Genomic DNA, 27,601 nt, shown 5'->3' on the forward strand with positions numbered 1-27,601 from the left:
AAAGGAACAGTCACATCCACCCAGAGTTGTACTTGAGCTTCTGGTAGTAGAAATGCATTTAAGAGATACACGCTAGATGCATCATTAACTCAATTTTGTTTGACTATTGCCTTTTTGTATCTTCTATTGAATTATGAACTGTTTTAAGTTCAGATGTATTTAAAATAATTAGCGCTAGCAACACTAACATTTTATTTTACAATTAAAATGTGTTCTTTACTGTTTTCCCTGCGTACTTGTGCAGTTCCCCCCAGACATAAGTAATGTGTAGACAGATACATTGTTTATTTACGACCCCAGTGACAGTTAATGTGGCATATGTGCCTACAATGTTTGACAGATAAAATGAGTTATTTACAGAAGCCGGGTTTATTATGTATGAATACTGAAACAGCTATAGTATTTGTAAAGTTCTCCATTTATTTTCCCAAGAGCTTGTTTCAGTGAAAGTAGTGATGTTTTGAGCTGCTCTAGAAGAGGACAGCACAAATACTGAGTCCCGTCCGTCTATAACACAGTCATCATCTGTATGTGCTAATTTCTAAATTCTCTCTGAATTTATTTGTACAGGTCTTGATCCAAACACCACTGAAGTCAGTGACAACATTTCTATAAGCAACAGTGGGTTTGAAATTTGGTCTGTAAAAATAAAGTGTCTGCAGAAGAGTAGGTTCATATCTGGGTCTCACAGGTTGGCATATTACGGAGTAGGTATAGATGTATAGGGGAGGAAAAAAAGGAGAAAACATTTCACTTCCTAATCTTAAAAGGTCAAAACCTGTTTCCATTGAAGCTGAAAAATAAAAATGACACTGACTTTGCCAAGAACACAAATTTTGATTTTTTCCTTTTTAGTAAATAAACTCAAATGTGAGGATAACCAAATTTTGACATAATTATATCTCTGTTACTTAAAGCTAAATGTGCCAGACTCCATCACATGTGGTGGTGGTGATTTTGTTTGTTTTCTGTTATTCCCAACAGCTTTCTTTACTCCATTTCCTACCCTTTGGTTTCAGAATAGTTCATGTTGTTCTCACAAAACACTGCAGCCGATGTCAGTGGTTGTGATTGCTGCTGCCTGCCTTGGGTCTAAACCTGCTGGTTATGAAGTGCTGTGCTTGTTGTGCAAGCGTGTTATGCAAGATGCTGCAACTTTAAGAGCCCAGTGTCAAAGGTAATCCCTAAGGAGACTTGCATAACAGCCACACATAAAAATGCCAGTGCTGGCTTTTTGTTTTAAAAAGAGAAAAGGAATCCTATGTAATCTTCCAAATACATGATTTTTTTTCCAAGGGCAATCACAACAGATCTGCGCACACATTTTGCTTGATTTTCAGATGGCTTTATACATCCTTTATGGTATATGTTTCCATGCACACACACATACAAACCCTCGCTGTAGCTATCTGGGTCTTGAAACATTTGGAACCCTTTCAAAGAATATTTGTGCTGTCTATTGTCGGCAGACCTGAGTTATCTCAGCTTGTGTTTCAAGCTGGAAAATAAAAAAGTGTAAGCCTGAGCTGAAGCTCTCAGCAGAGTTTATTAGCTCAGGCACAGATCTGTGGCAAATGCAGTCCCGTGGCTTATTCTTTCCCCCTCAGAGCAGACAGAAGGCAATCACTGCTGAGGGAAAGCTATGCTCCAAAATACCTGCTATGCTCTTTGACCAATATGACACTCAATCCAAGGTAAGGCTTTGCTACAAGAATGGGGGATTACAACAATCCATACGCAAAGTCCAGCCACCACCATCGTAAAAATACATGAAAAATGGTGGGAGGACACATTTCTTATACACATACACAAGTATATAAGCTTTGGTAATACATTTTACACGTGTGTACTATAATCCCCTCTCCTCCAACCTCTGTCATATAGCTCTGCTCCCTACAACAAGCTAAACTTTTCACTTCCTTCTCTGCCTCCCCGGCCTGCCTCCATCTCCTTTGGGACATGGCCTCTGTCTAACAGCCTGCAAGGCAAGGCCCTGTCCTCGCTGTAACATTGGTGCAGGTGGAGATCTTCTGGCTCCAGCACCCTTCCCCAGGTAGCAGTCCTCCTGGCTGGGGAAACGGGAAGCGCTGGGAGCCGGGTGACACCAGCACTGAGGGCAAAGCTGATATTGCTTCTTTTTTAGAGGAACTAAGTATGAGAGTAGCTAAGGGAACAAAGAGAAATTTAAAAATCTTGTGATCCCATTCAGCAAGAGACAAACAAGCAATGCCAGTACATTTAAGCACTGAACAGAACAGAAAGCATTCAGCTCAAAACCAACTCCCTTGGGACTCACTTTTGGAGGGAGGGCTAGAAACGACAGTTGTTAGGGCTTGTGGTATTTGTCTGTGTTTGGGGCCAAAATCAGAAACCAGATGCAGTGAAGACCTCCACGTGGCTTTGTGTCACAGGAGACAAGGCAACAAAATATGTAATTCCTTTCCACTTCCGTCACTCATGATCTATTGTGAAATGATAGTGCTGTGCCAAGAAAAGCCTCTTTAGCCTCTGCTATTGCGAGCGTGGTTGTAGATCTAAGTGGCCATATGACAGCCTATGTATTCGTGTATATAATTTTACATCTGTATTTGTAAAGATGCACACAGAGAAAACAAACCTATGATAACACTGCCAGAAAAATCACCATCCTATAAAGCCTGCAAAAGCTCAAGCTCACAGGCACAGTGCAGCAGCTAACTTTATTTGCAGTATTTTGAAGAAGCAGGTACCCACAGAAAGAGAAGGAAGGTGAGATCTGCAAGAAACCCACAAAGAAACGGTCTCATTCCACAGAAGCCCTGACAGCGGCTTTAGCCTCTGGGGAGAGGTGGGTAACGCACCCTCAGCAGGTTTTAGGCATTTCCCAAGTCCTCTGCCACAGCCTTACACACCGCACTGACTGACTTGTCATCAGCCTGGACTCCACATCTGTTGGCGAGAGCAATCCACATCTTCTCTGTGCACCCAGCTGCCCCACAAAACCTGTGTGCTCGGGACAGCCATACAAGTTTCCCAGCACACTTCATTGCCGCAGCCTTGGTCTCTCTCTGGACTTCCCTCTCCCCTCCCCACATTACAACAAAATACCACGGATAATCCTGGAGAGTGCCAAGTAAATACTCCCTCCATTATACACAGGTTTGCTATCGTAAGGGAGTTATGTTCAAGCAAACTTTTTATTAAGGGCATGCCACTGAGATAGCATCTTTTCTTTCCGCCTCTGGCTGTTGACTTTAAACCTGGAAATCCCACTCAATAAGGATTTCTGACAGCACCGAAGTACAAGGGCAGCTTACAGTAAAGTGCTATACTCTATTTCAATAGTTTAAAAGCCAACTCGCTGCAATCACATCATTACTCACCATACAGGGCCCCATGTTAGCTAATGGGAAAAAGAATGAAATACAGAGCCTTTACATAGTCAGGATCCCAAATAAACTTGGCTTTGTTAAAGGACAATCCTTACAACGGTTTGTCTGGGAACAGTATTTCCTATGTATTTGACACAAATAGCCTTTTCTTCAGCATCAGAGCTGCATGTCTGCTTGTTCCAGCTATTTGTTCTTGAACAAACATATTTATTGTGGCTAATGAAAGGGGAAATCCCTCTCCCTGTTCATGTCTCTGTTCCCTTCTGTCCTTCAGTGACCTGGCGTGTGCCTCACCCCAGAAACCGAAATGACTGGAGCAGCCAAGAGCACGGAGAATTGTTCTGGGCTCCTACTTCTGAAACCACATGCAGAATTTGTTATGGAAAATCTCCCACACTAGACTGTAAATATCAGTTCCCTTTTAATGCTCTGACTTGTGGAAGTTACCTCCACCACCTACAGACATGTTCCCTTCCCAAAACGCTAGATTTAGCTGTCCCATAGAGGTGCAGCCAGCAGTGACAGAAGGCAGAGTCTTTTCCATTCCTGCTACCTGCTCACGCAGGTGGTTCCACTTCTTGCAGGCAAGCTGCAGAGGTCAGTAATACTCTCCCTTCCTCCCTCCCTGCTCATTTGCACTTAGTGTAATACTGTCAATGACTGTTCAATTCATCCTGGGCCACCACCAGTTCCAGTGCAAGAGAATAAAGCTGGATCCTCATCGCAGGAAGCACAGCACAACAGGAGGCACTCTGTAGAGGGAAATAGACCTCTGTAGAGGTCTCTGTAGAGGGGAGAGGAGAAGGGGCTGAGGGGTGCTAATCTACCTTCTCCTGAGCACCAGGGGAACAGCTGGAGCACGCTCTGGGCATCCCTGCAGAGCTTCTCTCGTTTTAATTTTAACCTAAAGAAATGTAGCTCATACCCTGAGACCACTCCACAGTGTGAAGCAAACAACAGCAACCGGTCTGCTGTCAATTTGTTGCCAAAGTGCACTCTCGAGCTAGAAACCCATCTCTCTCTTTTTTTTTTTTTTTTTTTTTTTTTTTGAGTCGCTATCACCTGGCTCTTGTAATTGAGCAAAGTCAATAGTAATATGATATTCCTGGTTTAGCTAAACATCTGAAATCTGGTTCCTTATCTGAAGCCTTCATTATAGCTAAAACATTGGTTCTGAAAAAATGAAATGAGAATTATAAGTAAATAGGCCATCTCTCAAGAGTTCTGATATTTCAGATTAGGGACTTGAAGTATGTAGAATACTGATAAAAAGAGGAAAAAACATTATTAAAGTAAATCAAATATATTCAATACATCAAAGTATACTAAAAACTGTAGCAAACAATTTTCCTGATGAAATGCAGGTGCAGTTACATCTTAATAAAATGTGTTTACAAAAAAAAGCATTTGCAAATTTAAATTTTTCTTCTCTGAAGGGCAATAATACTCTATATTCCTGCTACACTAGCTCTTACTGCCAGTCCTGAGTAAGTCTAATTGTGAATTATCATTTGTGATCCAATTTTGCTTCTTCTATTCACAATCTGAAACTCTTAGTCCTCACGTGGAATCATTGGGATTTCTTGCACAGCAGTGACAACTTAAAGGGCAAGACAGGACTAACCTGGCTGTATTTTACAGTCACCTCTGCGTCCCTTAGAAAAGGGCCTCATTCTGTTTTATTTTGTATATCTGGATTACAGCACATCAGCCACCTTCATGTTTTAAGGAACAGGCAAAACCTAATTTATCACTACACTGAAGAGAAAAAGGAATAGCAGTTATAAGTACAAAATTTCTAGGATTTAAACAAAAATTGCTAGGATTTAAACGCATTTCTTTGCAATCACAGGCAGAAACTTTGAACACAGCCCTGCCTCCATTGCATTCTGCACAGTAAGTAACTTTCTGTCTGGCGGAGGAAGAAATAATTTATGACAATGAAGAAGCGTCAACCATTGGCACAGATAGCGCATATCCCCTCGTTGGCTTTCTGTGACTCCACAAACCTTCCTAGGAAACGTTAATGGTAAAGTTTTGCTTTCAGAAACATTGGCAAAGCCCTAAATCCCTGATTCCCAAGCTTGGATCTGCAAAACATTTGTGGTCCGTGACACCACAGTGCGTGGTCCACACCATGAAACCATGCTAACTGCTGACCTTTGTGATCATGGTATTGTGCAGCAAATGTTGTGGTTGCTAGGATAATTGCTTTGAATAAAAATTACTTCTTAATATTTCCCTAGCTAAATTTGTGGTATATTTCATGTCAATGTGTAACTGCATGTGTTGGTGGGAAGGGAAGATGCTACAGATCCCTCTTTCTTCTCAATGCACAATAGACTGTTAAGTTTTACTTCACAGAGAGGCTGCCTAAGAAAGCTACTCCTGGATGTGAAGGGAGTTTCTAATTAAGCATATTCAAGTTTCAATAGCATGTGCTACTAGAACTTACACATTTTCACACATTTTTAGTTTCTAATGACATGGAAGTAATGGGGTTTGGGCATCAAAAAGGATTAAACCCCACAGACAGAGGTTGCTGACCGAGACATACAGCCTTCACTCAAGCTCTAATAAAATCCAAATCCTGACTCCTGCAAGCAATCTGAGGATCTTTATGGTTTTCTAAGTTTTCAAAGGGTATGTGTCAGTGTTTTAAATTTAGTTTACATATTTAAGAAATAATTGTTTCAACGTTTATATTTAAGATACATGCAAATGTAAATGGGTGCCTGGATATTTACAAACAGCAGAAATAATTGCCAGCTTGTCTTGAGGATTAAAGTGTCACAAATTGCAGCTCAGTGAAATATAACCCAAGAAGTTTGTACATTTGGGAGATATAACAATGGGAAATTATTCTGAGGAAGTGCGCAAGGGAAAGCAGCATGTATTAACTGAAGTATGTTTAGACTGACAGTATTAATTGGCAGTATTAATGGAGATTGAGGGTCACCAATTCCTCTCAAAGATATTTGCGAATCCAAGCTAAAACAGGTCCACTAGCCTGGACAGTGACTGAATCTGGGTTTACCTCGTCTTTTTCTCCCTCTGCGCTCCAAACCTCTTCCTTGCACTTGACGTTATTCTACAAGAGGATACTCAGACAGCAAGCACAGATAAAATTAAAGGCATCATCTACCTTTTTCTCAAGTTCCCTGTGCTGGGTGTACACGAAGTCGTTTCCCCCAGGGTGCCCTTTGTCACAGTTCGATGCCGCCCTTCAGCAGCCGAGGAGGCCGTGTTACGCTGAGGGAAGGCCTCAGGCCACACAGGGCCTCCACCCTCAGCCAGGTGGCTGCAACGCTGCCTTCCGTACTGCTGCCTCCCTCCTGTGTACTCGTTTAAGAGGATGAACATTTCCATTTGTCCGGCCTCGTTTACATATTTAGCTAAATTTACACTGTCCTGTGGCTCTACGGGTACAGCATGAGGGAAAGGGAAATAAGCTTTGCCCTGACCCAGCAGCAATAAAGGCACGAGCAAGTTCTGCCTACTTGCAGCAGGAGGCCTGCTGGTGGTACTCGCTGCATCACCAGGGTTTTCAAAGGAGGAACTTTAAAACTTCCTTTGGCCCGAGATGAAACTCTGGGCGTTTTAAACTGTTTTTTCTTGCTTTATTAAATGAGTGAATGATTTAATGTTTCTTTTAAAATGGGAAATGGCATCACAGTGCCATAACGAAAGCCTGTTTTAGATTGTTTTATTACACGATTTTTAAATGCACATTGCCATAGCATTTCATAGCTGTGTATTTACATCTACCTTTCTAAAACACACAGTATATTATGTTGCAATTAAAAGCCCACAAACTCAATCTGATATTTCTTCACTAATTTATTCCCAAGCCAATATGTATTTTAATGTTCCAAACCATTGCTAATTAACACATGGAAATATTTTAACATGGATTTTGATTAATTCCATTTAACAGTCTAACCAGTGCTAAAACATATGTGGTGTGTCATTTCTTTCTTTTGAGGAAGGCATTGGCATTAAATCTTTCAATCTTCCTGAGCACCAAATGCTAATTTCAGGAAGATTAAATAACAGACTGCAGCTACAGTTTCCTTTCTTTACTTCCCAGAAGGTGAAATGAACATATTTATGTGGGAGGAATTTCTTTACTGCACAAGCCAAAATACAGAAATTAGATTTTTTTTCCCCAACATTGCTAATACACCAGCAATCGCCTGCCAACTAAATAACTTTAACCTATATCTGCAGTTCATGGAGAGTTGCCAAGTTATGCGTTCAACTTTCTTTCCCTCTTTTTTATTATTATTATTTTTATTTTTATTAAAGTATTCCCATATGATGTTTTCACCTGCAGCTCCTAAATGCTTTTCCATACTTGAATCAGAGACAGCTAGCTTGCGGTGGGGTGACTCTGGCCATAAATCCAGAAATTCTCATATATAACCATCCTCTGATTTTCACACTTTGAAGGTATGTTATAAATATGGTTCATATGGTACGGCTTTAATGGTTTAAAGTCTAGTATGATTTTGCATGTCAATGGGCCAAGCATACAAAATAGCCAGAGGAATTCATGCAAGTAAGCATCTTATGCATGTAAAAGAACCAGAACATAGAGCAGAGGCTGCTGCCTTCTGGATCACGGGTTAATTGCTCGCATATTGCACACAGCTTTTCACAAGATGGAGTTTGATGAGTTTAAGAGCAGTTAAGCACTTCTGCTCTTGTGATTCCCACCAGAAAGCCAACCACACCTGAGTACTGTAGTTCCTCTTTCCCCTGTGGTGAGTCCAGTTTACGTCCTCACTTCCACTGTCCATCCTTCTTCCTACTGAAGCAAGGACTCATTGTGTGTTAAGATTGTGCCTACACTTCCTTCACGTCTACCACATCTCTCTGTTGCATAGTAACCTGGTTTTCCTCATCTTCCCCTACTCCTTATTTTAGTTGTTGCAATATTCTCTGTAAATCTTCATTCAGCTTGACAATATATGGTGCTATCCCTCCTCCTTTATCTTTTGCTAGCTATATTTCAGTCTCAACCACTACCACTGTGTCTGAAACAGTGCTTTCTATTTGGTTTCCTATTACTTCTATAATATCTAATCACACTTTCTGCACCATTTGGCTGCCCAGATTCCTGACATTTGCACAAGAGCATTCCAGTTGTTTCTTACTGATCTACACTTAGCAGATAAAGCAAAGTCTAATTTTCTACTTGACTACCATTTTCATCAGGATTAGAACTTTTTTTCCCCTCAGAGTCTGTGTTTGTGCTCACTGATTTTCTTGTATTTTCTTTATGCCTCTTTTTATACATTTAAGAAGAGCGTATTGGATGCAATATTTTCACCATGTTCACTTGGTGAGTGGCCCTGGGAGAAAGTCAATGATATCTGCCAGCAAGAACCCCAGCTCTTGTTAAAGGAGCCAAGGTTGTCCTGAGAAGCCCCACGTTCAGTTCCAGTGATGATTCACAATAGCTGTTATTGCCCAGGCAAGAATGTGCGCAGACTCTCTTGCCTGAACTTTAAAACAAAAACAAAAAGTGACATCTGTGTTCTTGGACTGCTTAAAACCATAATTCTTACGCTCTCTACAAAGAGAAAAACAAGAAACAAAAAAAACAAAAAAAAAAACAAAAAAACAAAAACAAACAAAAAAACTCCCAAAGGTATGACTGAAAAGAGCAGTGAACATCTACATAGGTTCCTTCTATCTAGCTGTGTGTTACTTTAAAGGTCTGAGTCAGATAAAATAATATTTAACTTAGTTCATGGTAAAGTTTACAAATGGCCATTCATTCTCACACAGTGAGCCAAACACAGATCCACAGATCTGCCAATCCTGCTCTCCACAAGCCGACAACGTGCTGTTCGCAGCCCTGAGTGAAAACATACATCGCAAAAAATCAAATACCTGAAAATGGTGCTTTCTCATCTTTTGTTACATGAGCATTCTTTGTTTTACAGTTCACAGAGACAGGGTAGTCACTAAAGCAGGTCGTGTTCCACAGCAGTGTTAACAAATAGTGCAAAGGCTCCAGCTTTGTTAGCGCTGCTGGACTACTTCTGGAAGAGCACCTGGCTTAGCTGACAGCTACGCAGAGCATCAAGATCCAGGAGCATTCTTCCTGGTGCATTTGCAATGCAGATAGATGAAAAGAAGATGCTGAAATATCAGCTCTACCAACTTCTGGTCATTAGTCAAAAGTACATTGCCAGTCAACATAAAGACGATTTCACAACGCTTAACTAGATTTCTATATGGCTTGATATGTTTTCCTTAAATTAACTGGAGCAAGTAGAAAAGAGATGCAGTTTTAGTTATGGAAAAGCAGCCATAATAATGTATACTCGCTCCATGTTTTTTTCAACAAAAAATCTGAAAAATACTACTCTAAGGGTGGAAAGTAAGTATTATGGCCCCCCTTTCCTAGTCAGATGCACCAAACCACTGAGGACCACACATCAAAAAGGGGAAGAGGATTGATTATTTAAAGATTTTGGACTTCTGTTCAATCTACAGAACTCAAAAAATTAAACTTGCTATATAATAAGTTAGAGAAGTACCAACCAAGTGACACCGTCACATAGTCACAGACCAAATCTATTGGCAGAGCTATGCATATACCCTGCAGTCCTCCCAGGCCATTAACTGATGCCCCCCCCATCTTTGCTCAAGCAAAACCAATTCTAGTGCTGCTCTCCCCAAAGCCTTTAAGGTCATCTTATTTTGTGACACTATTATATCATGCTATTCGGGTAACAGTATTTCTTACTCTTAACTTGGATCACTAACAAGTCACTTAATAAGCAGCTACTTGGGCACTGTGGAATTTCAAAAAAAAAAAAAAAGTTAAATCACTTTTCTAACAGAAAACTTTTTTTACGACTATGATCTTTTAACTATACCTAATTTTATGGGCCCTGTTTTGCAGTCTCCAAGATAAAATGCAAGGTTAAAATTCAGGCCCTAAAGATGCATAAATACTTTTTACATTTTATTTAAAATAGCAAACTGCCCTCTTACTATTCCTGCAAAATACTTTTCCTAGCAATTGTCCGAGCAATCGGACAGTAGCCTTAGAAAGGCCACAATAAGAGGTCTTCAGTCGAGTGGTGTCATATGGTCTTCATTTAGAAGTATCACAAGAACATTACTTCTCACAGTATTTACAAATGAAAAACATATGGCTGTAACCTGTAATACTGCAAGAAATACTGCTCTTTGGGTTTGTTTTTGGCCTCAGACTTTTGAAATATGAACCAAGCAAAGGGATTTCAGCTTAATGCTTGATTCGGTCCATTCTTCTTCAGAGCTCAAAGTCTGGGGAAAGGATAAAGCCTGCATTTGAAAAAAAAAAAAAAAGTGATTTGCCCACAACTATGGTAATGCACTATAGCTGGCAACCAGAGAAGCATGTATATCAGAAGGGCGTGGGGATGGTTAAAGACATCTACTTTCCATTTAATTAAAAAAAAAAAAAAAAAAAGATATTAAACTGGCTTTGGTTCCTACAAAGAGTTTTATAAGGCATATATAGGTCCCTTGCATTTACTATTTAGGTTCAATCAATATGGTTATCTACCTGTCAATTTTTCTTGCTCTTTAATGCAGAAAGAGAGCAGCCTTTTTTATAGCTAGCTCAGAAAGTACTAAGCTAATCAATACATGCAGCGATAACAGAATGATTTGAAACATGTAACAGAAGCTTATCACTTTGCAGTATACTGAACCCGTCAAAATATTTTCCTAGAAGTAAAGTGAAAATAGAAGTTCTTCATTTTTTATTACTTAAGTGGGTGGTGACATAGATGTTGTAGGCCGTTTGGATTTGTTCCTAGCTTTGTATTTTTAGGGAAACTTGGTATATGAGCGTTTGTTACTTTGTAGGAATGTGAGGCCAATCGTGCAGTGAGATTTAAAAACTCTGCCTAGAGAGTCAAACATTATCTCAATTGCCCTTGATTTCCTGTCCCTAAACATTTATTGGAAATCCATGCATTGTTCTAGAGAACCGTGCATAAGATTTTCCAGGAACACATCTTCTGATGTTCCCACAGACCTTAAAACCCTTTACTTTACTCAATACTCTCAGTAATTTGTGTTTGAGCCCAATCTGAAAAGTACAGGCTTTCCTTTCAACTATCTCCTGCTGAGTTAGTCGATTTGAAATAATTTGCAAGCATCTGATTCCTAGAGGTTTAAATACACATACACGTATCAAGATTCCGGATTTTAATGCAGCAGAGAGATGATCAGTTGTTAGTATGGTCTCTAACCTCTACTTTTTTGAATAAATGCATATAGGATTTAGCTATGCAATTCTCCTTGACTGGTAAGTAACAATCATCTGCCATCATACAATTTAAGTAGGTGGAATTCCACATAATACAAAAGCTCTTTGTGATGTCCCAGGCTTGCCACAATTTCCCAAATGTTAAATGCAAGCTCAAAATTAATGTATGTATGTATGTAAATACAGAATAAAGAGATCAGTGTTAATAAGAAAGGAACAGGAAATAATGTTTATGGCTGGAGGCTTCTTATCAATTTTATGTTTTAGCTCCAGGGCTGTTGTTATTAATTCTGTGTCATGGTATCTGGTACATTTCTGCATGCCCCCCAGAAGACGTGACAGACTTATGGCCCTCCAGTTCCAAAAGGTTTGCTTCACAGTTTCTGAATCCTGGGGGCTGCAAGCCTGGGAACTGGTGATTACATTGGGGTTTACCCAAGGCACCAAAGCATTACAGTTTTATACCTTCAGCCTTAGAAAACTATAGCAATAAGTAAAGCAAAGGAGAAAGGCAAAATAAATCAAAAGGATCACAGAAATCCTTAAATGACAAAACGAAGTCTACGGAAGTTCTGCTGTTCCCGTTCCTCTACCAGAAGTGTCCATGCATGGTGCAGACAGGTCTGAACAAGCTCTTTGTGGTAAGTCTGGGTCTGGAAATCACAGAGCAGCATCCACGGAGAGGTAAAGGTTATTCCATGGGTGCAAAAGAGCTGCTACCACCACGTTCTGACCCAATCTGGTAAGTCTGTGTGAACTCACCATGAATCTTTATAAGCTCAGAAATCACTAAACCACAATCCACTGCACAGTGGAGACATGCCAGCAGCAAAGCATTAACATCCTTGTCCACTCCAGAGGAGCTGAAAGATGGATGGGCATATCTGAGGGCAGAATTGGGCCCTGAGAATGAGCAAAGATTCTTAGAGCAACACCTCAAGTGACACAAATTACGTTATAAAATTGATCACTTCCTCACACATGGCAGAATGCTTCCAGGGCACTCAACATCCTATTCCATTAAGCCATGATAAATGAGACCATATTTCCACATCACTCTGAACTCATCTTTTAAATCCACTTCTTCCAATATTTGGTTACTTTTTCCCCCTCCTTAAGATATTAAAAACTGTCTTTTTCTTTCCCACCATGACACATCTTAATAGATGACATTATTGTAGGACTGTAGGAGTATTGTTTCTCTACAGAATTCCTTATTTTGAGAGCATGCAAAATTTTGAGAAAAATCACTGAAAAAAGTTTGGTGTGCAATCTCAACGTGTAGACCTGGCAACTTGAAAAATGGACTCAGATATGGGAGGGCTACAGAACAAATGATGGAAAAATGTCCCCAAAACACTCCCAGTGCTAGTTCGAAGAAGATCACCACCACCACCACCTGGAACAGTGTTAGGATGGAAACCTGTGGAGCAGGAGCAAAATTGTTTCAAGCAGATGACTATGGCTGGAGGTGGCTGGGGAGGGTTCATAAATTGATAAGCACCACCGAAGGATCATAAGCCTCCACATCAATTGTATAAAGATTACAACAGAGCCACTCGCTGCAGTCATTCTGAAAAGGTTATGGGTTTCACAGGTGTGCACTGTCAGTTCTGATTAAGCTTAAACTAAGCCAGTTATCTATAACGTTGGATTGGAAGGAGTTTTATTGCTGAACGCAGGGTAAATCAAATTCAGGATACACATCTGTGGAAAAACACAGAGGGCCAAAGTTCACAGTCCTGACACAGGAGAAAAAAAAAAAAATTCAACCCTCCAAACTCAGGAGGAGATTTGCCTGCAAAACATCCATCAGTCTGGCTATTGTCATATGTTCTGTATCAGAAAGGAGAGTTATACATCACCGCAACACAGCTTTAGGTTTTCTTTCCTTTTTCAAACCACTGCTCACTTTTATGAAACAGAGACTGCTTTAAAATTATTACCTGCATTCAGTTCTAAAGTGCCTAGAGTTTACCATTTACCTAATCATAAATGAAATTAATTATACACCCGTATTTTTCACTACACAAGATATAAACTAAGGCAGCAATAGTAACAACTTCACAACTTAATTTTTCATCTCTGTGACTAGAAACCTTTCCAAAAACAGTTCACGTTAGAGATCCTCAGACCTACACAAAAAAGACCATGGCTGAAATCCTGTGCCCAAAAAGAACTGGTAACAACTCAATTGATTTCAACAGTGTCAGGATTTCACCAGAAAAAAAAATAAAATAAAAGACAAGTTGCAAAAGACACATTCTGTTTCCAAAAATACTTCATATTAATGCTGCACTTGAAAGTACGTCTATTGACTCATAGTGTTAATAGATGGCAAAAGTGAATAAATGTATTTGCTTTTGCAACATCATTATTTCCTTTGCATGCAATTATTTACTTGCCAAACAATGCTAGCGACAAATCGCAACAGACTATGAAGCCATCTACATCAGCAGATTTTTAACCTAAGGTAAAAATAAACAGAAACATCTGTAAAGTAATCTTGTACAAAGCTACGTTTATTAACAAATACATTTTCTAATAAAACACCATCTGCAAGCAACCCTCAGCTTCCACTTGATATAAATAGGCCTTTTACTGTTTTCAGATGCAGTTCCCAGAAAATTATTCCAAGCTCTACTGCAAAACACATCAGTCTTTGTTGCTGCCTGGAATGTTAATAAATAACATCAAGTTTTTAAATAGTCAAACAAATTATTGGCTTGAAACAATTATTCCAGTAGAAAAAGCTGACCTTTTGCAATAAAGTGGCTTAAGAATGCATCACTCCTCATTCCTAGTATAAAAATATTACCAAACAGGGAAATATTTTGCAGAAAACAAAAAACTATGAAAGACCCATATTGCAATTCTGCTCATACACACGCTATAAACCTACCTTGAAATAGTTACTGCTTTAGAGAAACTCAGAATAAGAGAATAAGTATACAGACTGTAAATAGTTCAATTGGTATCCTTATTATACATCTGTGCTTGGAGTGGACATGAATATGAACAGATTAAAATGTTCCTCACAGGAATATTGTACTGACCAGCAATACAAAATTCAACAGCTTAAACTGTTGGTAGCAGAGTCTGGGACTGAATCCCAATATTAAGAGCTCTTCAAAATGCATAAAAGCTTTAATGGGACACATTTTCATAAGCATTACTCAGAACTTAAGCCACATTAATTCCATTAAAAGCAATGGGAATTCAGCGAACTCTGCAAATAAACTCCTTTCTGGTAGAACTGTTTAGTACTGCTGAAGTCTGGAGACTGCCATTTTTCCTTAAAGAGATTAAAACAGTGATATTTATGTCAAACTACCTCCTAACTGAATATGCAAAATAGTGAAAACTGCAGATGAACCAAGATATTAGAGTTCTCTGTCCAGAATTCTAGCTGGTATAAATGTATTATACCCAACTGAGACCCAGCCTTTTAATATTAATTGGAAACAAGCAATGTTAATATTCCAATCTGTGATTTTAAAATTTCATTAAATATTGCTTACTGGGACTATCGCAATAAACTTTGCCAAAAGTAAAGTTAGTCATGCATATTCTAGAAAAAAAGGAATGTTTTAAAACATAGTTCCAGGAAATGGAACTGCATATTTCCAAAGACAAGTATTCAGTGCATGAAATACTCAACCAGAAAAGATATTTTGAACTACTTACTTCACCAACAGGAGGAATGTTAAGCTTTGGTACTTTGTTCTTCGAACTAGGGGTGTTCACTTTTCCTTCCAACAGCGTTCCAAAGGACTGATTTCCATATCCACTCTCAATTTCTATCGGAGGTTTCAGTTCAGGCGAGTCATTGGGTACCTGGTCCTGACCATCCATAGGCCTAACATATGCCGTAGGCTTTTGCTGGACCATGCTGTTTTTACAGTGAAGTCCTGGTGGGAAATTCTGGGTCGAAAGACCATTGTTTGCAGATAACAAAGATGTGGAAGGAAGTGGAGATCCAGGACCATGACTTACAAACTCAAGCTCTGTGGGTGACTTTGAATGACTGTTTTCTTTGTAAGTATGTTCTCCAGCTGCTGACTTTGAATGATTATGCCGCCTTGAATGTGAAGATGCTGCCATAGAGTTTGCTTCCTCAGTTCCTCCACTTTTATGCTGCTCACTCTGACAATTGTAGAGGTCTTCATACCTGCCCTGCGGCTGGTCATGAGAAGAGCTATGCTTTGTCCTACTCTGCTGACTACTGGATTGGCTTGGCTGGGCCCCACTAGAGTTGTGCCCACCACGCGACCAGTCTGTCCTCGACTTCCTGCTGCTCTGGTGACCGTGTAGCAAAGTAGAATTAGATGATAATGAAGAAGGCGGAGGCATTGATGTCGATGAGTGGCCACTGATCTGATGAGATGGGATCATCCTGTTTCTTTGTTCCGGGAAAAAGGTCTGTTCATTTTTGTCGATGGGCGTCTGCGGGACAGAATTCTTTGGGATTCCGACAAGGTGGCTCTGATTGGAATGGTTAGTTAGCAGGTCCTTCATCTCATCATAGTTTCCCAATGTGTTCTGGACACGGTTTGCAAGAGCATCACCTTTATTTGTCTAGAATAAATAAAGGAAAAAAGTGAGTAAATTCCTGATTAGGAAGTTAATGCTTGGAATAGTTGTCTTAGAAGATGGCAAATGTTAGCTGTTTAATGGTGTCATGCTGACATTTAATTTAATTTCAATTACATTTTGCATATGTTATGTAAGAAGAATCTATCAATAACTGTGTTCAAAGAATCTCTTGAAACAGGCTTGCATGAGTAACACTTGTATACTGCTTCCCATTTTCTTAAATATGCTCTCAAAGAAATGTTTAAATTACATCAGTTATGGATGTTATGAACAAAACAGGCTGGTTTTATGTCAGAGAAGTTGGGCTTGTGCATTTCATATCTCGCAAAACATGAATGTACAATTACTGGTTACTCAGCATTTGAACTGCAATCACACATTTTATTTAAATATGTTATTGCACTTTCACCCCCTTGACTCATAGTTCTGCCATAAACAGAAGCCAGGTAGTCTATAACAGACACTCTTCTGTTGCAAGCTCTTCTACATTGTAACTCCAAGTATTTCTGTATCCAAGGTTCAGTTTGACCAATGGTATCAACTGTCTAAATACATAAAAGAAAATGCTTCTAACCACTGGAGTTATAGCAGCTTCAAATAAATGATCATTCCAAAGATTTCTTACAGAATATAAATAGAGATGACTACCACATTCTTAAGTATTCTTCCCATTGTTTAAAGGCTGGTTGTATTTGTGAATCATGCTTTTCTTTGAATTCCAGTAATTATTAAATAAATACTGACTCATCTGTGTTTCACCACTATTATACTTTCCCTTCTGAAGCAGAATATGTTTTTGTTTTTGTTTTTGTTTTTGTTTTTTTTTTATCCCTTTACCTTTACACTTACAAAAAGCTGGACAAATACGCTGGAAGCTATAACTAATATGCAGCTAATTTCCTCTCTCCTTGTTCTAAGTCACCCCACAGAGACCCAACGTACCAGCCTTCTCACTGACCTTTATGTTCCATGGAAATGACCAGCAGAGAACTAAAACACTGCATTCCCCACGCTTATTACTTTATGTGACTCAAAGGATAAAAACAGAGCAAAAGCATAGTTCAAGCAGATGGTTAACTTCTACAGTCTGGAATTAAATTATCATAGAACCATAGAATATCCTGACTTGGAAGGGGCCCACAGGGATCATCGAGTCCAACTCCTGGGTCCGCACAGGACCACCCACAAATCAGACCCTATGTCTGAAAGCATTGTCCAAACACTTCTCGAAACCCAGCGGCTCGGTGCCATGACCACTCCCTGGGGAGCCTGTCCCAGTGCCCGACCACCTCTCAGCGCAGAGCCTTTTCCTGACATCCAGCCTGACCCTCCCGTTGCAGCTTCACGCCATTCCCTTATGTATGCTGCAGCTACATAACGTAAGTAGTGCACAGCGATACTTCAGGCTACAGCCAACTGTACTTATATTTACATTTGTTTTTTTCATTCAATACAGCAAGTAATGTCACAATCCAAAGGGGCCTTAACATCAGGTTGTAAAGATGGGGAAAAGTAGCACTATGAGCTTGTGGTTGGTTAGAGACAGTCCCACTTAATTCCTCAACCAAGGATGCTATCATGCCACTGTTCCCATCTTCCTCAAGTATTATGCAGAAATCTGAGTGATGAAAAAAATCCATGCATGGATTCCTCCTGAAATATCTGCTTATATTAACCACTACTGAACTAGTCAAGAGATGAGAAGAATATTGCAGAAAGATTTTTCTCTTAGTACTGCACATGCCATAAAAAATGTTGAAAAAAGATAATAAATGCAAATTTTCTTTTGCTCATTCTCAGGGATTGTAACGTATATTACCACTGCACTGAGGCAGTGATTTAAAAATTAACTGTTCAGTGTTGTTCTCATCTATATACATTTTGCCAGTGCTCCTCACTGACACAGTTAATAATCCCAGTTGTGGAGAACCACGAATCACTTTTATTCACTAACTAAATCCCTAGGTTGGTCATTTTAGTGGCAAAATTATATTCTATCTATGCTAAGAATAAGCTCTTTGTATATGAGCAGTCTCCTTCAACTGAGTTGCACAATGAGCCATTTGGGCAGCAGCCAAAACCAGGCTCTCTCTGTTCAACCCCCAAATTTAAAACAAGGAGATTCCATTGTGCTTAAGGGCCCAGCAGGAATTATGATGCGAAGTCTAAACACTTACATACTTGTTCTGTTTCCTCCTTCCCCACCAAACACTTTAACTCCTTATGGGATGGCACATAGGCAACAATCAAGCATCAAGAAAAGCCTGACCACTAACCTTCACTGCTGGTTCAGCTACACTTTAAGGTTGCATTTAGCTTACTGTCCAGAAAGTAAAAGGAGGAAAAATAAAGAGTACTAAAAAACACATCATCACTGTAATACTTCAACGTCATGGCACGTTAAATGTCTCTTGTCTAGGTCCTTACAGAGGGAATCAATATTTTAATTTGAATGTAGAGCTTTTTGAATATTTCTGTTGTTGTTTTTTTTTTTTTTTTTTTTTTTTTTTTTTACATGCCATGAATATAAAAATAATTTTGGTTAATATTAACTCTATTTTATGCAAGCTATTCACATTCTGGTGATAAAAGACCATATAAAAGTATTATTATTTGTACTAATTTTCTGGGAGCATTAATAAAAATATATATTTATTGAAAATCATGGAGGTAATTAATTTAAATATCCTTAACATATTTTAAGTATGCTAAAGTTCTATCCAATAGTTGTTGAAGTCAATGGAAAGATTATTATTTTCTTCAATATTTTTTAAGCCAGACTGCAAGACTGCAAAGTAAAAACACATAGTGAATGTAAGCAGCAAATTATCTCATAGTGAAATAAAACTCGAGCACACAACTAAGACCAGACTTGTGCATCACATAACCTGACTGAGCTCACCATTGCATAGTTCAGTTTACTACCTGCATTTAAGGAATAAAGCGTAACATTAGTATGTTTTTTGTTATTGTTGTTTTTTTCCCATCAGCAAATTCAGGGCTTTCACAAGAAGTAGAGTATTCTTGACAAGCTCGGATACCAGCAAGATAAACACAAAATCTGGTCATAATTTCTGGTTGTTCTTTGTTACTTCCAGATTGGGGACAATTTCTACCTTCATGTTCTGGATAATTGGCTGATTTCTCAAAAGAGACCTCTGTACAGCTTATTTTCTGAACAGCATGTTGAATCACAATTTTGCTGCTATCAAGGAAATGCATTTTCTGACTATTCCAAGGCATAAATTATATGTCTGGTTTGTGACTCGTGGCTAGCAGCCTTCCCCCTCATTCTAGGCTCTTGTTAATTTAGGAAATGTACACCCTCCTACATTTGCTTCTATTGCTTTCAAAAAAGATCTGTAATAGAATCCTATTGGAAGACTAATTTGCTACCTAGCTATTGCATTATAGCTTTACAAAGAAAAGAACTAATGCACTCAAACTTATAGGCCCAATTTACAAGGGTTTTGTGAAAATTTGTATGAAACTTCAGGTTTCGTAATTCTTTCACTTTCTCATGCCTCAGTTAAACTAACCTCCCTGGATCAGAAGCTGAGATTTTATTATTATTTTTTTTTATCCTAAGCTTGAATAGTGTGGAGGGGCTTTACCTAAAAAAAGACAATAAATGATTTAACATTCGCCAAAGAATACCCAATGGAAATGCTGCCCATTGGGTTCTGTCTCTCAAGTGACAGTCTTGAACAAAACAAATCCCACCTCCTACTGTTTTCCCTAAAATACTCCTTGTCTCTGAAACTCTTTACTAATTTAAAACGTTAAAAAATATCAACAACTCACTAGTAAAATTGCAGCTCCTCTCGCTAAAACTCTCACACTGCTCTTTCAAATGTCTGTTGCCATAACGCTGCAGGCTCTTCTCTGATCATCTCTGCCAAATTAAGCATTAGCAGGTTGGACCAGCATTTGAATGCAGAACCTGCAACCAACATGCTCTGTAAGTTGTATTAGGAGGCACACAGCCCTCACTGCCCAACCTTACCAAAATAACGCTGGATGTCATCCCATTGTTGGAGGTGGTGTTTCTCCACATGAGACAGTGGAGCTTCAAAAGAAGTCTTCTATCTTCTAATAAACATGTACAAATCTATTTTATACACATGGATAAATAAATCTCTTTTGATGTATGTTTACACATATGTACAATACACAGAATCAATGCAGAAACATGGACTTGTTCAAAACTGCAATGATCACCCATGTTTTAGCTGACAGATAGGAGGGATAAAAAGACATGCGCTAATAGCTAGGGTAAAGAAGTGGTAGACGGAGGCAGATATTCTGGAAGGACAAATCAAATGTTCATATCACGTAACTTGTGATACACAACTAGTAGTAAGATCCATGAGAAAAACAGAAGTTTTTTTGTTGTTGTTGTTGTTGTTTGTTTTTTTTTGTTTGTTTGTTTGTTTTTGTTTTTTTGGTCCTCCTCCTCTGACTGGTCAGCTTTCTTTGGCCAGGTTTTAATATCCCTAACTTTAGAGAAGTCTTAAAATAGTTGCCAGTTGCTGAGTCTTTAAATCATCCAAACAGCAGTGGTGGTATTCCCTGCCTTGACAATCCCTTCCCTGGGTTACCGTTCAAGCAAATGGGGACGGAATGATAATCAAGTATGGACACTATGTCTGGGAATAAAATAAAAGAAAAGAGACACTATTTCCTGAGATCTGTTATTCCCAACCTTCCCTTTGCCACAGTAGTCTCTACCTTACCTCCCACCCTGGATCTTTCAGAACCATGGTGGCCACCCCTTGAGATGATGTTCAGAAGCAGAGGCAGCCCAGCTGTGGATGTGCCCCTTGTGCCCATCACAGACCATGCCACTTGACCTTGCTGGGCAGTGCTTTGTTTTGTCCTACTCCCACTGTGAGCAACGAGAATAAGCGAGATGGATGCAGTTTGCTGTGTGCACCAGGCCTTGAACCTCATCCACAGAGAAACATCCATTCATCTCAAAACGGAACAGCGCTTCAAACTGAACATATAGTACATTCCTCCTCATCTCATGACCTCTTTATTTTATCCTAGAGTACACATGAATAAAACCCTGAGTTCAGTTTTGCAATTGCTTAAGAATACAAATCACTACTTATCCACTCAGATTCACATCCACCTCTTGATTTGTTCCTAGGAAACTGTAGTGTGGCAGGTTCTTAGCAATGCAGAACTTACAAAGGAAACACCAGTCTTAGCACTTTGTTCCTTTCCCAGTGTAAAAAACAGAGGCAAGACCTAGCTTTCATATTCAGTCTTGGTTCTTTTTGTTCTGTGAATTTAAGACATATAACTACTTATGCATGCAATTTCCTCTTAATTTATGTATTTCACAACTTATCATTACAATGTATTTTTAGCACAGTAATACATTATGCTTTGCTGAAATCCACAGATCCCCAAACTTCCTCTCTAAGCAGGTGAAAAGCAATAAAGTTTCTGTGTTTATTGTTTATAAATTAAATTACCTTCAGAAATTTACCAGAATAATTTTTTGCTTTGTGGTTTTCCAGTTTTTGATCACACATGTATATTTTGTACATGCCTGGTGCAAATGTAAAATGTAGAAATGTAGAAAAAATGTAGAATGAGATATTATCATTCCTATGATACAATAGATACCTGTTGGGAGGTACATTTCTAGTTCCTTACTCACAACTGAGTGCTGATTTGCGTATCACTCTACCACCTATTGAAATCCAAATGACCACCAATATGAAGAAAAATGTTTGTATGACCTGCAGGAAGTCTCAACAAAATCACTTCACAGTAACTTATTCTTTCCACTAATTAAAGGTGCTAAAATGTACTCCAATGCAGAAATAGTGCCTTGATTAGATTTTTATAAAAACAACAACAACAAAACACAAACAAACTCTCCAACTGCACAATCCCTATTTAGCTGAATAAGTCTCCCAGCCTATAATTATTAGACACCGTTTGATAATAATGCCAGTCTTTCCTCCTCCTTTTCTGGTGATTTTCAAAGAGCCCTCATCCTCCCTACAGCTGCTAACAATGTGAAATGGAAAGATGAAGTGGTGGCCTTTCAATGGATGTCACTGATTGGGAGGAGAAAGAGATATGGAAATTTACATTCTGATGAATTCTTCAGGGAATGTCTTACAGAAAATCAAAGCAGCAGAAATCATAAAGGGGGACATCCCTCGGTGATGAAAACCTCAGGCAGCAAAGCTCCTTAGAGAGAATAAGACTTGTCATAAGTCCCTTTCACACTCTTGTTATGGTCCCCAAGGATTCAGACACTCTCCCAGAAGACTTCTTTGGATAGTTATGATTGCAAAAGAAAGCTTATGGACTCATTATTTATAGAGAGGACTTCAGTTTTAACTACTCAGGTATATTTTTTTCTTAAAAATAAAAGGACTAAGTGTTATTTTTGAAGGTACAACCCCGCTTGTAGAGGTATCAGCTGCACATCTATTGTGGGACTTTACTGTGTATATAGAGGAAGAAAACTTTAACAGGACTGTAATCAAAATTCCTGATTCTGCCAATGAAATGCTGGGTGGAGCACTCAGTTTGCTCTTCTGCAATATGTTGATTTGGAAGCTTGGTGTATTCAAGAGTGTGAGTACCAATGCAGATGTGACATTTCCCAAAGGTGATGAGTAGTTTTATTTATAGTTGCAAAATACATTCAGGTAAAAAGACATTCTAAAAATGTAAAGCATAACAAAGCCATTTACCTTATAGGGTTCCCCAAAGAGGTTAAAACCTGAAGCAAAGAGATCTTCATCTTGCTGGACTTCTTGGTTTCTTCTCTCCCATTCTTTCCGCTTAAGTGCACTCCGGTCTTGCTCATAGTGACTGAGGAAGAGAAAGACAAAAAGATGGTATATTATTTTCCCCATCATTTAGTTACATGATCATTACTATCAGTAAGAACAGCAAAACCTTAGCAACTATGTAGCTCCTGAGGATAATTCTGAGAGAAAGAAAGAAAAAGCCACTACATGATTTTCCTAAATGTAAATTTGGAGTCATAATACTATATGAAATTGGGTAATAGAAACTATTCAGTACACTTCCAAAATGAAAACAGACAGAATGTATTTCTTCAAATTAACGGAATGTTATGCACAAGAATAATACAAATTTTGACACATTCGTATGAACAGTCTGCAGAATATATGAACATACACACATACATAAACATGTGCACGTACACCTACGGAGACCGTCTTTGTGCAAAGAAAGCAAAAGTGAAGTCAAGGAAGCACTGCAATGTCTTCAAATCCAACTAACTGTGTAACACTTGTCTCTATCCATCCCTACGCTCTAGTTCAGCCTTGTGTGATTTTGACTACCTAATTTTGTCCCATGCACTCGTTAAAATTTATGTAAGGCTTCACTGTGAGTGTTAAGGGTGTTTTAAAAAGGGTTTCTCTAGCCATCTCCAAGAAGAGACTTTAGGGAAGTTGATTCTAGCAGCAGAGAGTCCTACACCCAAACAAACAAACAGGAAAGGATCTATCGCCTCAGCACAGCAATGGTGAGTGGCACTTATCTGTACGTCAGCTTACTCTGTGCACCTGCCAGACCTAGCTGACAAGCTGTGAGATCACACTCACTTCTCCCCTGAATAGCACTGAAGTACTTTGGTCTCTTAGCTTTGCAAACTACCTCCTGCTCCTCTGAGGGAAAAGATATAATTAAAACCCTGTAGGGGAGGGGAGGGCAGGAAAGAAAAGAGGAAAGGAAGAGATGCATGCTTCAACTTGCACTGACAACCCCTCACATGACAAGCATTAAGGGACACTTCTGTGCTTTCAACCCATATTTGATTTGTTATGAGGCTTTTGGCTCTACTTTGTGTCAGTTAATTAGCTACCAAATTCCAGATGACAATTTGAATAGCAGGTTTAGTACATGCACCGATGTCATCTGCTGTAAGCAATACCTCCCTGACAGACTCCGGACATGCACATGCACACGCCCATGCCCGTCCCGTATGTACAGATGCATACATACAGATGGACATATTACATATGTAACAAAGAACATTTAATTCTCCTGTCTCTGGTGAGAATGAATTAAACCTCTATAGAGCTCCACTGCACTTGGAAGATAACCAAATTTCTACAACTTTTGCCTTTTTAGCTCAGCATGATGTTGTATTGAAAGCTTCACACCGAGAGATATAATGAGGAATGAACTGCACAGTGATGAGGTTTTAACAGTGTATAAAGTCACTGATTTCTGAGTGAAACCACAATTACTAATTTGAAGCACCAGCTAATTAAAACCACAGCTATGTATTTAGCCTCTTGTTATACCTACTGCAGTTTATAATTATGAGGACCTCTTTATCTACTCAATTAAAGTTCTTATGATTCAGGCAGGTTGTGTTTGAACCTGCAAGCCCTGCAGAGAGCACAGGAAAGCATATGTCTGTTTCCTGATGACTCCCTGTATCGTTACACTCACACGCTTGTTTTTGTACAGGGAGGGAAAGAAAAAAGCCCAGACAAATGCTGCAGTGAAATCCTTAAATCAAAAATATGAATTAATAACCGGTATAAGCAACTCAAGATCACTCAGGTTTGAATTGCATAACGCTCGAGTATGGCTCAGAAACAACGCAAAGCCACCTCCACAGGCTGAGCTGAATGATTGCCATCCACCTTTTCCTTCCACGGGTGAGAAGTCTGTGAAGATGCCACATAACGCCCCGACGTGGTGACATCGCTGCCTCACATCCATGGAGCTCACCACTACCAAGCTCCAGAACATTCCTGTAATCATTCGTGGTGTTTTTGCAAAAGCTAATAGTGCTATTTATGGGTTTCCTGAGGGGGAGCAAAGTGAAATTGTTGTAACCACTGGTCACTTTACTACAGTACCTGCTCACTAAAAGGTAAAGAGGAGGACACGACTCTCTCTTCCTGCCATGTCTCCGTATCAGGCCTGAAGTCCACAGGTATGGGAGTAAGGGAACAAAAATCTCATGGGAGATCTTCCCAGTGACTTCTTTGGCAGCCTCGCCTATAGATGGTGCAATTCTTGCACAAAGAGCAGGTCATGAAGTGAGGAGCCCAATCTCACCTGCAGCAGTCACTCAAGCTGGTGGATCTACTGAAAGCAGGGTATTAGAGCCTTCACGAGTAATCTTTTCTTATGGGAGCAGGCGCATCCCAGGCACTGCCACTTCAGAAAGAATTATTTATGAAAATTAGAGCTGCATTTTACAGCCTTACAACGGCAACCCAGTCCCAGTATTTCCAGGTGAAATCCTGCACCCACTCAGATCAGACTGAACACGGATCACAGAATCACGGATCACAGGCTTCAGCACAGAACAGATCTCATCTTTCATGTGAGGCTTCAGCACTTTAAATACAAGCTGGCTCTGGTCTCAAGCATGCAGAGTATTTAGGGAACCAAGTGGAGGCCTTATGCCACGTCTTAACTGAGAAAAAGCAGCAAAGGCTTTAAGACTCTCCATACAAGTTTTGTGACACATTACAAAACCACTAATTCAAAAACGAGAAAGCAGTGGTAACTCAAAATGGTACAATCGCTTTAAAAGGCATTATATTAAACTAAGACAGTATTTACAATTTTAACAGGAAAGGTTAAAAAACACATACACACACACACACACAAAAAGCACAGTATTTTCTAACACAACATACTTAGGTATCTCTCAGTGCACATCTTTCTGAAAGACAGATTCTCCATGCACCCAAGAGACGAGCACAAAGGGGCATCTCATGCCCCAGATCCCAATGACATTTGCAGACTATCAAACTGAGCATCCATATTACCACAGAAGCAAAACCCTAAGTGAATTGCTGCCTCTAAATCAATCCAAATCTTTCTCATAAACTGTCTTTTGAGGAAAAAAAAAATAATAAAAAAATGAAGGTTTGTTTCAAACTTTCAACTCCTACAGTTACCCCACAGCCCTAAGTGTACAAAGACTACACAAAAGCAAGTGGTTGCTCATCCTGTCAGGTCAATTGCTTGGTTTATTTCTCTGCAAATGCATTTGTGCTATGCAAAAGCTTGACATGGCACTGATTGTGGCTGTGGAAAGTCAAATATGATAAAATCATACACAGATTAGGATAACTTTTTTAGGTTCCTTGTGATCCAAAGAGAAATGCTGATTAGATCACAAGGTTGCAGAGCACTGAGAACCTAGTGGGATGTTCTCCAGAAACTCTTAATGCAGCCACAAGGCAATCTCTGGGACTCGTGTTTAATATAAAGCCTAACTAATGTTCTGTGAAATACGGATATATGATTAGTGGTGAAGGTGTCAGTGAAACTGTAGTCAGATACCACGAGGAACAGCAGAGTTCAGGCTGTCTCATTAGTATGAGAAATACTTCATGACTCCTCTAATGCCAGGAGAGTAGGAAATCACAAATACACAGTTTTGTAAACATTTAAAAAAGAGATTTAGAAGGAAACAGCTGGAGGCTGTGATACTCATTGTATCTGAGAGGGCCAGTTCCCTAGATACAGCTATTAGGTAACAACACAGTTTAAATACATGAGCTTTATTGTTTTGTTACCACTTATTAGATTAATAATTGAATTAGAATGGGGAAGCCCGTACATAAATCTGCGAAGACCGGGAATGGTGAGCAATAAGAATGCAACAAAGTACACGAGACTACTGCTCTAAAAATTACCTGTGTGCTGGGTATGGCAGAAAGGATGGGAACAGCAACACTATCGCTCTGCTTTAACATCAACATGAGCTGCAAATGCATTTCAAATAAAGGCATACTTAATCCTTTAAAATCAGACCAGCATACGTTCATTTGTCATTTTTCTCAGCAACAGACACCCTCCGGGAGGGCGGTGAGCCGATGTGCTGTGACAGGCCAGGTGCTCAGCCCGGTGTACCCACAGCGCCAGCAAGGCCCAGGGAGCTGCACCCTTCAGCCCGCGATGGTGACAGGGACGTGGGCGACAGGCAGAGAGGGGGAGAGGCTGGCTGGTGAGGAAGGAGGTTGCAGCAAGTGCTTGTCTTTTGCCATAGGTTTTGGACTGGAAGCTAAAAACAGATCTGATTATAAGAGATGGAAGTCAGACATGCACGGTCAAAAAGAGATCTGGAAGTAGAATAAAAATTTGGGCACTGGAAAGGACAGTGCAAGCATCTGCAGGGAAAGTAAGGAGATGCGGTGCAAATGATCTGGAGGTAAACGAAAAAAAAAAAAAAAAAAAAAAAAAAAAACACAAAAACAAAAAAAAAAAACATTAAGGACAATGCAAAAGAGCTAGAGGTTAAGGGAAGAGTTAGAAGGAAAGCCAAAGAAGTAAGATGAACAGCTAAAGGCTGAGACCCGGC

At 39.5% G+C, this 27,601-nt stretch overlaps 1 protein-coding gene across 4 annotated transcripts in view; it reads right to left on the reverse strand.

The window, feature by feature from the left end:
• The window catches only part of AFF2 (AF4/FMR2 family member 2), a 334,331-nt gene that overhangs the window by 225,805 nt on the left and 80,925 nt on the right, over positions 1–27,601 (reverse strand). For all 4 annotated transcript variants that reach the window (XM_032196112.1, XM_032196111.1, XM_032196109.1 and 1 more), the window contains exons 2-3: positions 22,980–23,100; positions 15,343–16,233 (exon numbers count right to left, since the gene is read on the reverse strand). In XM_032196112.1, coding sequence (XP_032052003.1) covers positions 15,343–16,233; positions 22,980–23,100 — 1,012 coding nt within the window. The remainder of the gene's footprint in view (positions 1–15,342; positions 16,234–22,979; positions 23,101–27,601) is intronic.

The sequence above is a fragment of the Aythya fuligula genome, chromosome 13, assembly GCF_009819795.1.
Source record: "Aythya fuligula isolate bAytFul2 chromosome 13, bAytFul2.pri, whole genome shotgun sequence".
NCBI lineage: Eukaryota > Metazoa > Chordata > Aves > Anseriformes > Anatidae > Aythya > Aythya fuligula.